General features: G+C 36.4%; 1 protein-coding gene across 2 annotated transcripts in view; it reads right to left on the reverse strand.

Annotated features, from left to right (window-relative positions):
- The window catches only part of LOC127854822 (phosphatidylinositol 5-phosphate 4-kinase type-2 alpha-like), a 47,440-nt gene extending 34,762 nt beyond the window's left edge, over positions 1-12,678 (reverse strand). The window contains exons 1-3 of one of the 2 annotated variants that reach the window (XM_052389888.1): positions 12,360-12,678; positions 6,730-6,827; positions 535-552 (exon numbers count right to left, since the gene is read on the reverse strand). In XM_052389888.1, the coding sequence (XP_052245848.1) occupies positions 535-552; positions 6,730-6,827; positions 12,360-12,482 (239 nt within the window). In that variant the 5' untranslated portion in view covers positions 12,483-12,678. The remainder of the gene's footprint in view (positions 1-534; positions 553-6,729; positions 6,828-12,359) is intronic. The other variant, XM_052389889.1, reaches the window with a different exon arrangement.
- Positions 12,679-12,682: the final 4 nt, after the last annotated feature.

Genomic DNA, 12,682 nt, shown 5'->3' on the forward strand with positions numbered 1-12,682 from the left:
ATATATTTTAACGTAATTTGTCATGTTTTCGGATATACATTTTCGGATACTTTTCCCCATTTATATCCGGACCGATTGATGTTGCGGGAAAATATGATCCCTGCTGGTAAGATAACAAACATTTATTATTATTTTCTTCAATTTTTCTGCTGTCATAACAGACATATAGCGCTTTAAGGGCATATTTGAAAAAAAGGGCTTTTTGTGCAGATTTTGCACTTCTTATTTGTTAACATTCCCAAAAGCAAAAAAATATCTTTTCCCCACATCAAGTCCCAAATTTCTAATGTTGTAATGGTTTGACTTTCAGATGTTTGGCAATATAGTTGTTAAGTACAGAAGTAAAGAGTCTGACAATGTAAAATCCATTTAATTGATACATATAATTATATACATGCATATATATAGGTATAGGTAATATTACCAGAGAAAAGCCCTGGAAGAAAAAAATAATCTAAAATCAAAAATAATCCAAAACAGCAAACAGACAAGAACAACTAAAATACAAATTCAAGAGTTGCAGTATAACTATACCCTGTTTCCAAGTCTACACTGAAAAGCATTATAACAAATTAAGAAAATGTAAGACACATACCGTAATTACTCTATGTTTTCGGACACTAAGTTTTCGGACACCCCTTTTTTTAGCAAAAATAATTATTTTTCGTGACTCTTAATTTTCGGACACACGATTAATTTTTCGTTCATAATTAATGTCTCTAAGTTTTTGGACAGTATATTTTACTGCGCTCATTTACCAAATTTCGGTCCTGTTTCCCATATTTTATGACACTTCGATCATGGGGTTTTACAACCAGATTAACATTAACAACGACCATTATATTTTCGTTATTGGGTAAATAACCTTTTAAACCGGTATTAAACAATGGTTTTGCCCAATAGCATACTCGTTATGCCAATAACCAGGGGTAGTGCCAATTAACAGTTCAATTATCTACCGCAATGGTACTAACCCTTCTCAGTAAAATAACTGTGCCAAATACTAAACTCTTCAAAGTGTGATGCACCCTATTGCAAGTTTTACGAACAATGGAAGGTGTTAGACAACAACAATCGGAAATGAACAAACAAATAATTCATAGTTTGCTTTTTTTATTGCGTTAATTACAGGTTCATACTAGCGAGTATCGGTACATCACATGCTCATCTTAGAACTCGTTGTTCAAAGTACAACCTTGTTTTAACTTTCTGTCAAATAAATTAAGCATTTAAAATTATTTAAAATGCAGTGCAAACATATATTACTGTTATTAATACTATACGGCATGGTATTTTACAAGCGCATGCTATTACCGGTAGTCATTGATACAATTGACGCTATTTTTGGACACTTCAATTTTCGACTCTAAGTTTTCAGACACCTGTATTTTGTGAATTTTTTTCATATCTAAGTTTTCGGACACAATTTTTTTAAATTTTTTTTTAAGTGTCCGAAAACATAAGAGTGATTACGGTAATCATATGATATTATATTATTAGCATATTTAAGATGTTTAACTTGTGCTTTAGGAAGGCTGATCTACATTTATTTTATTGATAAGTACACTGTCTTACATACATGTAGGCCTGTGTTTTCATTTCATTCAAATTTCGGTCCAGTAGGGGGACACATTCCCACTAGAAAAGTTTTTTAAAAACCCAAATTGGACCTAAAAATTCCCAAAAAATTATTTTTTAATAAGTCTCAACATGTAATTCATCTCAAATCCAGCTCTATAAGTTGAATCTTTGTAAAAATAATATTGACTTTTCTTTATTCTCAATTCTAAAGTATTTGTAAGCAAAATCACTAATCACTAATTTCTCAATTTAGACGAAACAACACGATTTTTCGAATTGCAAAGGGACCCAGCAAATTTGACTAAATTTATTCACACTGGTTTGTACAGATATTACGCCTTATACAAGTACAACCTTATTTTAGTCATATCTTTGCAGTCAGTTAAACTGCTCTCATTTTCTTAACTACATGCCGGCACTGCGGATACTTTGATAACGGATGGCACTTTGATAACAGTGAACAAAAAAGCCAAACGCGGGATGTGATTTCTTCAGCTTTTTTGCATTTACTCCCTGTTCATTGGGTTTCCAGACATAAACCTTTTTGGGAGATTAATGTTACACCACTTTTTATCTAGAAGAAAGAAAATCGCGGGAAACAGTTCATTTTATAAAAAAAGAACTTTAAATTCCATAAAAAATCTGCATGAACTCCACCATGTACAATGTCCCACAAACTAATATTAAGGATGTATTTTATTGTTTTTAACTAAGAACCTTATATTTCCCGCGTGGCTCATGTTTTTATCCCCACAGTTTTCGGAGAAAAAGTGGGGATATTGTATTGATGTGCGTCTGTCCATCCGTCCGTCCTGGCCACCTGCTCCTCCTACACTATTAGCACTAGAACCTTGAAACTTACATACATGGTAGCTATGAGCATATGTGCGACGGTGACAGTGACGGAAACTTGATCTGACCCCTGGGTCAAAAGTTATGGGGGTTGGGGCGGTGCTGGGTCAGAGATTTTCACTTATTTTTATGCCCCCCGGTATGGTGCATTAGCCATTACTTTGGCAATATTGATGATAGCAACTTGATATTTGGCATGCATGTGTATCTCATGGAGCTGCACATTTTGATTGGTTAAAGGTTAAGGTCAAGGTCATCCTTCAAGGTCAAAGGTCAAAACAACAAATCCAAGGGAAGTAATAATCTTTAAAGGGAGGTAAGTAAATAACCTGCCAAATGATATAAAACAATTAAATAAATCAAAGTGGCGCATAGAGTTACACAGTAGTGGCGCAGAGATGTATTTAGTATTCAATTGTTTGTGTTAACTCATCTGTGAAATGGTTTAGCTCAATCTAATGTTTATACAAGGGATGATAAAATATTGGCACAAAGGGACACCTGTATATGAGAGAAGAGATAGAATGCAGTCAAGCATAAAAAGCATGAGAAATTCATGGAATATAGCCTCAAGAATCTATAAAAGGGCTGAAACTTTCAATTTGTGCAATTACAATTTTAGACACATTACTGAAAATCTGTCAAAGTGTGTGGGAAAAATGTGAGAAACAATTTAAAGCAAGATGGACTTTGAACAGGCACATCAAAGACAGACATGAAATTCAACATATTCAAGATTGCGATAGAAAATTTCTGAGAAGCTACTATTAAGTCAACCATTTAACCTCAAAACATAACTTTTCCAAAACAGTAGCAAGAAGATTGGCTATAAGAGAGCATGTTCAGTCATCTCATAAGTCATTCCAATTAGGATGACATGTACATAATTGACTACAGTGAAGTTGATTCATTATTAGATTTGTTAGGAGAGCAGGATGAGAAGGAGAAATTAGGGTATAGATTTTCACTCATTTTTTAGGTTATTTTACATTAACTTCTTAATTTGTACATTGAATTACTTCAAATTTATACTGGACATCTCTTATGACAATACGGTCAATCTCAACTATGCATGACCCCATTACCAACCCTGGGGGGCCCCTGTGTCAAACATGCAGCGTGGGGATACATGTCGGCCTCTGCTGCGCCATTTCTAGATAACTCTGTTATCAAATTGCCAACTGTCTCCAAGTATCCGTATTACCAGCATGTGTGTAGTTGGCAACAAGAACTAAGTGCACTTACTTATAACCAGTAACTGACAACTGACCTACTTGAACCAGTTAACCAGTAACTGACAACTGACCTACTTGAACCAGTTAACCAGTATCTGACAACTGCCCTATTTGAAAAAGTTAACCAGTAACTGATAACTGACCTACTTGAACCAGTTAACCTGTAACTGACAACTGACCTACTTGAACCAGTTAACCAGTAACTGACAACTGCCCTACTTGAACCAGTTAACAAGTAACTGACAACTTCCCTACTTGAACCAGTTAACCAGTCACTGATAAATGCCCTACTTGAACCAGTTAACCAGTAACTGACAACTGCCCTATTTGAACAAGTTAACCAGTAACTGAAAACTGACCTACTTGAAACAGTTAACTAGTAGCTGACAACTGCCCTACTTCAACCACTTAACCAGTAACTGATAACTGCCCTTCTTAAATCAGTTAACCAGTAACTGACAACTGCCCTACTTGAACCACTTAACCAGTAACTGACGACTGCCCTACTTATACCACTTAACCAGTAACTGATAACTGCCCTACTTGAACTAGTTAACAAGTAACTGACAACTGCCCTACTTGAACAACCAGTAACTGACAACTGCCCTACTTGAACCAGTTAACAAGTAACTGCAGGGCTCAACATTAACCTAAAAACCAAATTGCCCTTCCGGGCAAGTACTTAGAAAATCTACTTGCCCAGAACATAAAGCCACTTGTCCAAACATCACATTAACTGTAAAGCTCTAATTTTTTCATAAAAATCAAAATGATACACCACAAAACCTTTTTTATATTTGCACATTTAACAAAATGATTACAGCAATTTAAGTCTGATTAAAGTCTAAATTAAATGCTCTTTGTTCTTTTTTGCACTTGCCCGGGCGGACAACTAGATTATGAAATAACTTGCCCGGACCCAACTTTAACTTGCCAGGGGCAATAGGACAACCATTAATGTTGAGCCCTGAACTGACAACTGACCTACTTGAACCAGTTAACCAGCAACTGACAACTGACCCACTTGAACCAGTTAACCTGTAACCTACAACTGTCCTACTTGAACCAGTTAACCAGTAACTGATAACTGTCCTACTTGAACCAGTTAACCAGTAACTGATAACTGCCCTACTTGAACCAGTAAACAAGTAACTGACAACTGCCCCACTTTAGCCAGTTAACAAGTAACTGACAACTGACCTACTTGAACCAGTTAACCAGTAACTGACAACTGCCCTACTTGAACCAGTTAACCAGTAACTGACAACTGCCCTACTTGAACAAGTTAACCAATAACTGACAACTGCCCTACTTAAACCAATTAACAAGCAACTGACAACTGCCCTACTTAAACAGGTTAACAAGTAACTGACAACTTCCTTACTTGAACCAGTAACTGACAACTGACCTACTTGAACCAGTTAACCAGTAACTGACAACTGCCCTACTTGAACCAATTAACAAGTAACTGACAACTGCCCTACTTGAACCAGTTAACCAGTAACTGACAACTGCCCTACTTGAACCAGTTAACCGGTAACTGACAACTGCCCTACTTGAACCAGTTAACCAGTAGCTGACAACTGCCCTACTTGAACCAATTAACCAGTAACTGACAACTGCCCTACTTGAACCAATTAACCAGTCACTGATAACTGCCCTACTTAAACCAGTTAAACAATAACTGACAACTGCCCTTCTTGAACCAGTCACTGACAACTGCCCTACTTAAACAGGTTAACAAGTAACTGACAACTTCCCTACTTGAACCAGTAACTGACAACTGACCTACTTGAACCAGTTAACCAGTAACTGACAACTGCCCTACTTGAACCAATTAACAAGTAACTGACAACTGCCCTACTTGAACCAGTTAACCAGTAACTGACAACTGCCCTACTTGAACCAGTTAGCCAGTAACTGACAACTGCCCTACTTGAACCAGTTAACCAGTAACTGACAACTGCCCTACTTGAACCAGTTAGCCAGTAACTGACAACTGCCCTACTTGAACCAATTAACCAGTCACTGATAACTGCCCTACTTAAACCAGTTAAACAATAACTGACAACTGCCCTTCTTGAACCAGTCACTGACAACTGCCCTACTCAAACCAGGTAACCAGTAACTGACACTGATAACTGCCCTACTTAAACCAGTTAAACAATAACTGACAACTGCCCTTCTTGAACCAGTCACTGACAACTGCCCTACTTAAACCAGGTAACCAGTAACTGACAACTGCCCTACTTGAACCAGTTAACCTGTAACTGACAACTGCCCTACTTGAACCATTTAACCAGTAACTGACAACTGCCCTACTTGAACCAGTTAACCAGTAGCTGACAACTGCCCTACTTGAACCTGTCATCGGGAAGAATAGGGGCAGAAGTAATTTCATGTCCATATGCCACACTACAGTAAACACTGTACCTATGTCGGTGGACTTAAATTTAAACCCATAATGCCCCAGCACTCTAACAACTGAGCTGGACTGAACACAGTGCTCCAACTAGGATCTCAAAAAGGAGGATGTTCATTTGAGAAAAGGGCACTTAAGCATGCGCATAATTATTATCCCTTTGGCATATTTTCCACACAGCATGTTTTACATCACTATGTATATATTTTCGTTTCCTATTACAAGTATTTCATTCAAAACTTTGTTTTTCTTATTAATAAGACTTGCTTCACTGTAAAATTTCAGTTTATTTATTTATAAAAAGGGCCTGGTGGAAGTCTATGGGTGACAGTGGGACCTTGCGGTGCCAGGCGCTGCACCCTTCCAGGAGGGCTGAGCTGGAGGACTGGAAATAAGATGTGGAAAGTGGAAACCAGTGCTTTTTTCCTGCTTTTGTGAAGCAGCATTGGCCCCCTCCCCCATTTTGTGAAAAAATGAGTCCCAAACGGTTAAAAAATTGTCAAAAATTGGTCGCAAACTTTCTAAAATTTTGAAAATGTGTTGCGAACTTCTTGAAATTGAGAAAATTTGAGTCGCGAATTTCCCAAATTTGTGAAAAACGACCATTCTCACAGAAGGAAAAAAGCCCTGAATACTTACTTATTGTACAGATGATTGTCCACCCGAACTTTTGTGTAGGCTTTGAAATCATCTGGCATCAACATGACAGGAATCGTTACATGATTCAGCTCCATAACCTGAAAATAGACATCATGTTGACTGGTTGTTAGACCGAATACTTCTATATGTCTTAAAGTCCATCCTTCAAAGTTCACTTTCGGTTCATGATTTTATGATTTATCCTGAATGAAGCCTGTTTGTCCATGAACATGGTATGTGTATATCATTATATATTATTAGAACTCAGCAGATATTATAATCATTAGAACAAGTCTTCTGACAAAGTTTCATGAAGATTGGACTATAAATCTGACTTTTAAAATGTTAAGAATGATTTACTATAGCCATAATTATAAGGAAAACTGTCCCGCCCGCTGGTGGCCATGATTTCAACAAATCAAAAACACTTTTGAACTCACCTGAGATAGCATTAGAACAAGTTTTCTGACACAGTTTCATGAACATTCAATAATAAATGTGACTTTAGAATGTTAACAAGCTTTTTCTTCACTTTGAACTAGCGACCTAGATTTTGAAATCACATGACCCAGTTTCAAACTCGTTCAAGATACTATGTATCATTTGAAAAAATGTTCTGACATGAAGATTGGATAGTAGATGTGATCTCAAAAGCTCACCATCAGGATGTCATGCAGTTGAGCCAAAAACAAATGTCCTTATGACCAAGTTTCATGAAGATTGGACATTAAATGGGTCTTCTAGAGTGTTTAAAAGATTTTTAATTAATTTTACCTAGTGCCATCTTTTTTAACTCATATGACCCAGTTTAGAAATCAGCAATGATATCATTGGGACAAATGTTTTGAACATGTTTCACGAGGATTTTACAATACATGTGGCCTCTAAGAGTTTTAACGAGGTAAATGTTGACAACATACAGTACAGCAAACGCGGAACAAACATAATCCACAGCTATGCCATGGCCAGAAATTTAGTATGCGGCGGCCATGTCGAGTGTTCACGCGGCGTATCGCCGAGGCACTCTGCATCGATCCGCGCAACGACGCCGAGTCTGTTTAAACCTCACATACTTTCGCGGAATAAATCCGCTGCATACGTACGCGGTGGATTGAGTGAAAAGATAAACACCTACATGTACATTTGTGTAGCATAGAAACCTAGATTTACGCTACTTTCATATTTATTATTTTCACGTTTTAATAAGCGATATGGCATGTAATGCGCTTTAACAAATTATCGTTGAATAAATTACATACAATGTTAAGGTTTCCTTCAATTCTGAAATCAGCTTTATTAAATTTGTAATCCGAAACACACTTCTGAATTTTAATGCTAATGCGACATTAACAAATTCTAGCGTCAAAAAATATCCTTTGTCTCAATAAAAAGCGCACGAAAATTATGCAGACATGTACAACATCACATGGAAAGTTTGAGTACATATTTTGTATTGTATAAAAACATGTACATCACGTCAGGCGATTTATGCATGTTCAGTGGGAAAAAAACCGCCCCTATTTGACGTTATTTCATCACATCTTTAAATAGTAACAAATGCCAAAATGTATTTGATACTTAAGAATAATTGCGAATGTGTGTGTGTCTTGAGCACTTTTATCGTAAATATTTACCGAAATTTGCTATAAAACTGGATTATATGGGATTATCGGGTAATTATAAGCGATATCAACTGAATAATATAAACAAAATGAAACTACTTTATATAAGCATAAGTCAAACAATAGTTATAACAAGACTATTGCCAAGCAATATAGTCCCCTACCGAATCCACCATTGTCAGAAATTCCACCATTGTCAGATTTTTTAAAATTATTTGTTGCCATATATAGCAACCAGAATTTTTTACGTAGGAACAAAATGAAATGATGTGCATAATGTCCATATTGCCATCTATCCATGTTTCAAGTTTCATGAAAAAATATTAAGAACTTTTATAGTTATCGCAGGATCCAGAAAACCACCATTTTCAGCTGTATTTCTTGTCCATTTATTGCCATAGCAACCATAATTGTTCACGTAGGAACAAAATGAAATGACGTGCATAATGTCCATATTGCCATCTATCCATGTTTCAAAATGAAATGACGTGCATAATGTCCATATTGCCATCTATCCATGTTTCAAGTTTTATGAAATAATATTAAGAACTTTGAAAGTTATCGCAGGATCCAGAAAAGTGTGACGGACGGACTGACGGACGGAAGACGGACAAAGACCGGTCACAAAAGCTCACCTGAGCAATCAGTTGAGCTAAAAAGTCTGGAAAACTGTTATTTTAGAGACATATGTCTTAGTCCAAGGCCCTTAATTTCCCCCAAAATTGATGGACCACAACAAAACTTAAATCTGTGACTCATGTAGAATAGACTCACACAACAAAAATCAAGTATATATCTGAAAGCATTTTGGAAAAAAATCCAGAAACGTATAGACAGACTTCTACTGAGGGCATAAACAAATGCATTTTGTTTTAACATTTTGGCTTTAAAAATCGGATGCTAGTCGTACAAGTTTGCCCATTATACATTATTAAGTACTGAAATTGGGCAGCTGTAAGTTACTATGCTGTTGTGGTCTGGGCTGTCATAACTTTGGACTGGCATACTTCTGCACACAACTGTTAATTATCCTCGAGTATCCTAACATCGTGGTAATAACGAAAATTGGCCTCGCGCGACAAAAAATGTCAAGAGATCTTGGCGGTTCAACACTTAAATATTACATTGATTATCGGTTAATGTTACTACGGTATAGATAAAACAAAAAACATGCAGCAAAATATTATATAATTTACCTTTTCATTGCATACCCATTGCTCAGCGTCTCGGTCCCTATGTATCCTAAGTTCGCGGTAAACCTTCCAGGTTAAAATTGATCAACTTCCGGTTTCAAAATGTTATTTTTTGCATAAGGCCAATCAAAACAATTGTTTACTGAAACTAATCAACTTTCATTTAGCTGAGAATTTTTTATGTGGGATTAACAAATTCTAACTCCTGGTGATGCACCCTTCATGAGATCTGGAATACATCGTTTACCAGCAAAGACAAAAAAGGGTTGAACAGCTACACCACTTGCAGAACCACATCTAATAATTGTAGTTACCTGTCCCTTTTAAAGTGACATTTCTACTCAAAATCAATGAAAATGTTGTACAATATTTCGTAAAATAAAGCTAAAGAATTAAAAATCATTGTTCATTATGGCCATTGTCGAAATTTCAACGCCAGATGTGGTCTGGTAGACTAGATGTTTGTGGATACAAAATGCTCGTTTTTATTATGGTTTTAACATGGTACCATTTTAGTGTTCCTGTGTCGTATCAATAGATATATAAATCGCAATAAATTAACATGGAATTTTTGTGGTCACAAATAAATAAAAACGATCATTTTGTATCTACAAAAATCTATGTAATCGTACCACATCTAGCGTTGAAATTGTGGCTATTGCTATAAGGAACACTGATTGTTTAGATGTTAACTTTATTTTAGGAAATACTTACGAAAGTTTCGTTGATTTTGAGCGTTATAGAGACTTTAACCCATTTAACTCAGTGCTATTTTATTGCACCATTGATAAAATGTAGAAAACAGCTAAAATATCAAGTCACTTTAATCGAAAAATAAAAATTGCTCGGCCTAAAATTTAAATACTCATTTGCATACGCGCCCCTGGAAAGGTCATGTCGTCTGCTCTGTAAACGAAAAAAAAATGGGGGCAACACTTTGGGGCGTTATATCGGTCATTTTTCACATGCTATGAACATGAAATAGTAAAATATCATTTTTCAGAAAGGTGGTAATACACTACGCGGCCCGCGATTTTTGCCTAAATCACCAATCACCGCGTTTGGGCCAACATGGCAAAGCGCGGTGATTCGCCGCAAATCGCGGTTATTCACCGTGATAACACGCTACGGGTGATTCGCGGTGATTCTGCCGTGATTTCACTGCGACCATCTCGCGATAAAGATCAGCTGTTGAATCATCGCAAAACACCGCGAATCGCAGTGATTGGCGTTGACTACTATATTTAAATTTCAACTTATTAACTAATGTCATTATTATTGACGATCACATTAATGATTATATCGCTAAAATGTATTCCAATTTGAAAGTAAACACCGTACTTGCGGAATGTCGAATCCTGATTTCCAAACAATATCTTTATTGGTTGAAATAACAATTGTACAGTATGGCTCACGCAAAACCAACAAAGTTCGCGGCTACAGTTTCTTTTGTTCTCGAAGTTTCTCCGCAGCCACAATGAGTATTCACTCCGAATCATGCCAAGGCACTCAGCGATAATTCGCGGATATAAGAAACAGGTACAGATTATAACCTGATATTTTTACTTCTACGCGCTTGTTTTAACATTTCATCAGCTTCTCTGCATACTTCATACAATTACCATCGGATGTCATCTGTCAATGATTTTGTAGGTCAGTAACCATATCAAAGAAATTTACATAGTTTAATCTCGGAAACGAGACTTGCTTTAAATGTTGAAATAAACTATATATAATTGCATAAAACTTGCTAAAATACACAGACGACACAAATATAAAAAATGTCGACCATTTGAATAAAATTCAAATGGTTTATTTGTAAAATGAATACTTTCACTTCGTCCCAATTTTCAGAAAATGACTTTTACATGTGCATCTAAATTTAAATGTGCACATTGCTTCAGATGATGTACGCGTCTCCAATCCGGATTGGGCAGCTAGATCTTTTTAATAAAATAGTAGCGTGTAAAATTCAATTGATGGAACAATAGTAAACGTTTGTCTTTACTATTTCTCGAGCAATGTTGAACTGTCAGGGACATGGGTGTGAAATACATGTTGATATTTTAAAAAGGATACTCAATTATATCTGCCAACAATGCTAATAATCCCATATTGCTATAATCTCTGTGAAGATTATATATGTACATGTAACGTAGGAAAATCGTTCTTCACCACGTTGACCGGGAACGCGGTGAATCGCAGTGAATCACCGCGGAGATTATATTTATCGCATTCACGGTGATCATGCTCGACCTAGCGTGATGAAACGTGCGAGATAGCGGTGATTTTTCACCCAAAATAAATAATGACCACCGTGTGTCTGTGATTTAGGCAAAAATCGCGGCCCGCATCGTGTACATTTATCCTTATTTACCTGTTTGAATCGCATTTTCGTTGATTTTGTTCTCGGACGCTGTGTAAACAAACTGCTGTCTCTTTTGACATAAGTCGCACGAGAAAAAATAACGCACGCGACGAGAGGTCACGAGAATAATGGATACCACGATGTTAGAACTCCCACAATGTTGGGATATTCGATGATAATAATGTTTACCCCGACAAGATAAATATTTCCTCGAAAAGCAAGTCTAAGCGCCATGTGTGATGGGTCTAAAGGAGAAATGTGTCACCCAGTAAAAAAAAATGCTTTGACATTTTGACAATAATGAAGACTGAGAGAGTGAACATGAATGGCATCTGACTTATCCCAAAAATCTGGTCATTGATGCTTAATAACAACAGACTTAATCTGTTTACAAATAACTTTCTAGTTAATTACTAAGTAATAATTATAAGTTAAGAACATATATACCGAGTGATTAATTCCCCACATGAATACACTCAACAATGGTTCATTGGCCCTAAACAGTTTTCTCTTTGCTTTTTTCACTTTCAGTGATTTTTGTTTCTCTTGCACAGTTTGATGGCTCGTCATTCTGCTCCTTATTGCACTTATAATCAATAAAATGCGTGTTGTTTAATTCAAGAAATGCACTAAAATGATTGCAAATCACTTATTGCGTTCAAGCTTCAGTCGTTCCATAATGATGACGAAAATCGATTTCTCGCGATTAACACCCTTTTCCTGATTGATGGCGAATTCCATCCCAGAATGCCAAATTTAAGGGAGACAAA

This window comes from Dreissena polymorpha, chromosome 13 (genome assembly GCF_020536995.1).
Source record: "Dreissena polymorpha isolate Duluth1 chromosome 13, UMN_Dpol_1.0, whole genome shotgun sequence".
NCBI lineage: Eukaryota > Metazoa > Mollusca > Bivalvia > Myida > Dreissenidae > Dreissena > Dreissena polymorpha.